This window comes from Juglans microcarpa x Juglans regia, chromosome 3D (assembly GCF_004785595.1).
Source record: "Juglans microcarpa x Juglans regia isolate MS1-56 chromosome 3D, Jm3101_v1.0, whole genome shotgun sequence".
NCBI classification, from domain to species: domain Eukaryota; kingdom Viridiplantae; phylum Streptophyta; class Magnoliopsida; order Fagales; family Juglandaceae; genus Juglans; species Juglans microcarpa x Juglans regia.
Window position 1 is genome coordinate 29,664,382 of NC_054598.1, and position 5,774 is coordinate 29,670,155.

General features: G+C 36.8%; 1 protein-coding gene across 1 annotated transcript; it reads left to right on the forward strand.

The window, feature by feature from the left end:
- Positions 1 to 2,049: 2,049 nt before the first annotated feature.
- On the forward strand, positions 2,050 to 4,559 carry LOC121255201 (protein FAR1-RELATED SEQUENCE 5-like). Its single transcript, XM_041155479.1, has 3 exons — positions 2,050 to 3,050; positions 3,740 to 3,989; positions 4,494 to 4,559. The coding sequence occupies exons 1-3, from the start codon at positions 2,050 to 2,052 to the stop codon at positions 4,557 to 4,559; spliced, it is 1,317 nt and encodes a 438-aa protein (XP_041011413.1).
- Positions 4,560 to 5,774: the final 1,215 nt, after the last annotated feature.

Here is a 5,774-nt window from a genome sequence, read left to right on the forward strand (position 1 = left end):
CCTGCATTTCCCCCTCCTCTCGCGTTTCTCCCCACTCTCCCGTGTCGAACGGAAGCTCCCTCCCCTACATCAAACGGAAGCCCCCTGCTTGCACCAGTCCGTGCGAGCTCCTCCCCCACCGGTAAGTTTGCTGTGTTGTGCTTCATTTAAAAGCACATTTGTTGTGCTTTGCTTTTGTTAAGTACTCATTGGGTTGAACTAGAATTGATTGTAAGAACAGATTGATGATGAGAAAAATGTTATGTGTTTGCATGTCTGAATTTATGGCTCAACCAGTTGTTGCCTTTGCATTGAGCAGAATATTTTTTGATGGTGTTGGGGCGATATGTGCATTCAAACCATGTTATTTTTCATTTGAAACTTTTATCATTCTTATAAACAATATCTCTCTTTATAAAAAAATGCATGAATTCTTGTGAAAAATAAGCCATACAAATAGCTAGCATAAATATTCTTGATCTTTTTCTGTGCTAGCTAGCTCCTTGATATAATTAGCTCAGTTATGTTGTTGAACATGAGTACTTTGATAACCAATTAAGTAATTAATTCTATTAAAAGTCTTAAAATAATTACGAGATTTTTATGAAGCTGTTAATATAGAAGGATCATGAAAACACCAAACCATCTTGTGTAACATGATTGAAATATGTGTCGATTGGCCTTTGGAATTTATAAAAATCCATCCATATATACACCTATTTCTAGATTCATTCAATATTAGAGGATTTTCTCTACTTTTGAGAGTTTTCTATGAAGTAATCATAGAGATACAGTTTTTTTTAACGGCTATGTATATATTTTTTAAATTGAAGCTTTTTGTAAATATAAATATCGTTATTTTATAAAAATGCTCTCCATTAATTTCAAAACCAAATTGTAAAAGCTAGCGCTGTAGAACTTTATGTGTTTGTTAAGCCAGAGCATCTTCGGGCAGGTGGCACCTATAAACGGTATTTATCAGAGACGAATCACGAGCTGCCACGTAGGTGTTCTTTAGTAAACCATTCAACACGCATAGCAAGGGATCACTGCTCTCTCCCCTTCTCGCTCAACAAAAACACTCGCTCTCACTGTGCTCTCTCGCTCTCATTGCTCTCTCGCTTGATGGAACCTCTCTCGCTCTCCGTCACTCTCCTTCCCTCTTCGAACACCATAATCGATCTCCATAAGCTCTCTCTCTCTCTCCCCTTCAATCTGACTTCTCCCTCATGAAAACCCTAAACCAATCTTCGAATCTCTCTCCTTCCCTCTCTCCCCTTCAATCTCCCTCACAGAAACCCTAAGACAAAGTTCAGAATCTCTCTCTCTCTCTCATTCCCTCTCTCTCATTCTTTCTCTCTACTTCGATCAAGAACCCCGAATTATGACCCCGAAACTCTGACCTGCAACTTCACCGTCGGAAGACCTCAAATCAGGTACCAATTTCTCTAATCTCCGATTTTCTCTTATTCCTAATTTTTTGTAATCCCTAATTTCCCTAATTTTTTGTAATCCCTAATTTCTAATGGTCTGTGTTTTGTGTGTTTTGATGTGGGGTTTTTGGCGTTGATTTCTCACTGTCTGCACAACGACAAACCAATCAAAATCAAGGTTTGTGTTTTGTTATTCTCTAGTTTTCTCTAGTTTCCAATTGTAATCTAGAATGAAAAATCAGTGTATACACTTTGTCACACACAGAAAATGCATTATCGGTCTATGTTTTTTTACATTGGTGGCATATATTCTATACCACTTTGTCACACACAGAAAATGCATCCCAAGAAACCATCAAATTAAACTGACATATAGTATTTATCCATGTTAGACTACTCCAGCAACACCTCGGCCACAAGTTGATTGATTACATTGTTTTATACTCTCTAGTTTTTAAGGGATTAATTTAATATTGATTACATTGTTTTATGTTGGAATGAAGGATTTTGGGTGGAGTTCGGATAATGATGATGTTGAGATACTAACGACTAGAATCTGTCCACAAGTTGTGTATGAAACTATTGAGGATGAAACTGTAGATAATAATGTAATGTGAATTTGGGAATAGGATTGAATATGGGAGATCGCATGAATTTGGGAGATGGTGATGGAGATGGAGTGAATATAGGAGATGGAGATGGAGTCAAAGTCATTTCCACTTCTAGTAGTGGACTTTTTAAACCGTTCATTGGGAAGGAATTTGATGAAGTTGAGGACGCCCAAGCATTTTACAAGGCGTATGCAAGACGAAAAAGTTTTACAATGAGGACCAACCATACCCAATTATTGAAAGGGGACAAAAAATTAATTGGAGTACACTATGTTTGTACAAGGGAAGGATTTAGGCATGAAAGTCTGAAACAAAAAGAAAGACAAATTCCCGAACCAGCTAAAACAAATATTGGGTGTAAAGCTACCATGTGTATAAAAAAAGATGGTGAAAGGTGGGTAGTATGCAAGTTTTACCCTCAACACAATCATGAGCTACTCACACCAAGAAGTACCAGTATGCTCCGTGGATATAGGGGAGTGACACGCGTGCAAAAAAACCTCATTCAGACTTTGAATGAGTCTGGTGTACCGATAAGGAAGATAATATCGGTGTTAAGTAAAGAAGCAGGTGGTGATTTTAATATTGGTTGTATTGGAAAAGACGTCGAAAATTATTTGGGAAATAAAAGAAAAAAATTGTTTGAAGAGGGAGATGCACAAAGGTTGTATGCATACTTTCTTGAACGACAGTGTAAAGAACCTGGGTTTGTGTACTCAATGCAGGTCGATGAGAATGGGTGTATGGGAAGCTGTTTTTGGGCAGATGCAAGATCAAGATCTGCATATCAGTATTTTGGAGATATTGTCACATTTGATGCGACGTACCTCACAAATGTTTATAAGATGTCATTTGTGCCGTTCTCAGGAGTTAATCATCATCACCAAATCATAATGTTTGGTTGTGCGTTGTTAGTGAATGAGATAGCTGAATCCTATATATGGTTAATGAGAACATGGCAGGAAGCAATGCTTGGGCGTGCCCCGTCAACCATGATGACAAAGCAATGGCCAAAGCCATTGCAGAGGTACTCTCAAATACAACTCACTGGTTATGCTTGTGGCATATTTTATAAAAATTTCCAGAATATTTGGCACATGTCTATAACAAGTTTCCAGACTTTCAAAAAGAGTTCCATCATTGTATCTATGATACTGTAACATCTGATGAGTTCAAGGAGGAATGGGTTTCAATACTAGTGAAATATGGTCTAGTAGGTAATGATTGGCTCCAAAATCTTTACAACCGAAGGGAGAAGTGGGTCCCGGCTTACTTACGAACTACATTTTGTGCCGGGATGTCAACCAAGCAAAGGAGCGAGAGCATGACTAAATTCTTCAAGGATTATGTGCGATCGAGCACGATGGTGAGTGATTTTGTGCATTAGTACGAGAAAGCCTTATATGCACGCTATTTTAAGGAGAAAGAGAATGATGTGAGAACGAAATCGAGTAGGCCGGTTTTGAAAACATGTTGGGAAATTGAAGAAGAGGCGGCCAAAGTATATACAAGGAAGTCCTTCAATATCTTTCAAGACGAGCTATTCAATTGCCAACGATACAAAGCAACAAAGGTTCAGCAAAAGGGTGAGAGTAAAATGTATGACGTGGCACCTAAGGCCAGGGACAAACATATCTATTATGTGACTTTGGACTGTAAAGAAGCAAAGGTAGTATGTATATATCATATGTTTGAGTTTGTGGGTATTCTTTGTAGGCATATCCTATGTGTATTCATGAAGAAATCAAACTTAGATAATTTGTCACATCAGTATGTTCTAGAGCGATGGACCATCAATGCTAAGAATCGAGCTATTCGTGAAATACCAAATCCCGAGGGGCATGTTTCCATACAAGAAGATCCGATCATGCGAAAAAGCCATTTGATGATGAAGTTTTACGATATTGCAGAACTTGGGTCACAATCAAGGTTTAAAATGGACCACCTTTCTCTTGCCTTGGACAAGGTACACAAGGAGTTGCTTCTCATGGATAGTATTGAAGAACAAAATTTAGACGGCAAAGACATGTCACGTAACGAATCCCCTGCGTTAAGATCACAAGTAATATCAAATTTCTCGCAAACTATACAAGATCCTCAACGGGTGCCAACAAAAGGAAGACCAAAATATTTGAGAGCAAAGAACCCGAGAGAGACTCAATCAGTGAAGAAAATGCGTTGTAGCATTTGTAAGATTGAGGGTCATACCAAGAACAGCTGTCCTTTATTGGGGTATAGTACAAATATTCAAATTTTTGTTTGTATTTTACTCATATAACTTCATTTTTATGCGTTTTTTGTCTTTCATGTAGAGGTGTTGGAAATGTAAATGACAAAATGTCACAAAGGGTGGATCAGTATTGAAGAAACATGAGGTTGGTGTTCTTTTGTTTGTCCGTCAATTCTGTGCATGGATTCTGATGGTAGTGTTATTGTGGGAAGTTATTTGATTTTTTTTTTAATGTTACAGGAAATGATTGGTTCCGATAAAGGCATTGTTTCCATGGAGTATGTGATCATAATTTGGAGATGTTGAATTTATGGGCTTAATGTATTTGGAGCATCTAATGTATTTGTATTTTGGCTATTTTGAATATTTGTATTTATATTTGTTTCTTTATGCAATGTTTCCATATATAATGTTTTTTAAGTATTGGGAAATTAATTTCAAAGTTTTTTAATGCTAGTATGAGGCTCCAAATTACACATTCAAACAAGGCTAGTAGTTCCAAATTACACATCGAGACAAGCGATGATATGTCATATGAATTACAAAAGATGTATATAATTTTATTTTCCAGTTTATCCCGTTTATCCTCTCAAACGCCTAAATGCACATGTTCTTGAATGCAGGCAGATCAGGTTATTTTCTAGGTTATCCCGTTTACAGGAAGGGCATTAATATCTTGGTGCCATTAATCAGGATTAAACAAATATTGATATCTTGGTGCCATTAATTTGGGGTTAATTTGCCATCCTTTTAAATCTCATGTAATAGGAAGGGCATCAAAACAGGAATTGTATAGGTGGTGTAGTGGAAGTGCTTTTTATTTATTCGTTTATTCCTCTACTCATCTTTCACTTCTCTCAAGGGATGAAAAAATGGTGCTCGTTTTCAGTGAGATGGCCAAATTGCCAAGTGGACATTTGAAGGGATTTTTGACTCCCTAGAATAATAGATTAAAAACAATTTCATGCAACTGTCATCTAGTCATCATGTTTTGATATTTCATAACAGTTGCAAGTAAAGCTTTAATAGGAATTGAAATTTCATTCATGTACCAAGAACGCGTAGGATAAGAATAGATACAAAACAATACAAACCCATGACATACATGATTATCGTTCAAACCATGACATACATGAATATCGTTCAAACCTTGACATACATGACTATTGTTCAAACCATCATAAAAATTACAGTACAAAGCAAAACAATACAAAACCATGATAACAATAGAACTTGTAATGTTTCCTTATACTTCTTTTCCATAGCTTTGAATTTTGCTTCTTCAGCCATTACACGTGCTTCATTGATCCTGTTATTCCTTTTTTGAGCTAACTCCAATGTAATTTTGCAACATCTGTTTTGTTCCATTTCAAAATCAATCCATTGAAAAAACCCGCATTGTTTGTCCATCTTATACTTTGGACAATTGAAAAATCGTCTGCCAAAGCTAGTATCTTTGGCAGAAATCCTTAGCTTTGATGGAATCTCACAATGGCAAAGTGATATATCCAACCTAGCTTC

Excerpts from the sequence above, each read along its gene's own strand:
- LOC121255201 (XM_041155479.1), top strand. The coding sequence starts at position 2,050 with ATGGGAGATCGCATGAATTTGGGAGATGGTGATGGAGATGGAGTGAAT. Across the intron at positions 3,051-3,739 it reads TGGCCAAAGCCATTGCAGAG|GCATATCCTATGTGTATTCA; the intron begins GTACTCTCAAAT and ends TATTCTTTGTAG. Across the intron at positions 3,990-4,493 it reads TTTCTCTTGCCTTGGACAAG|GAAATGATTGGTTCCGATAA; the intron begins GTACACAAGGAG and ends TTAATGTTACAG.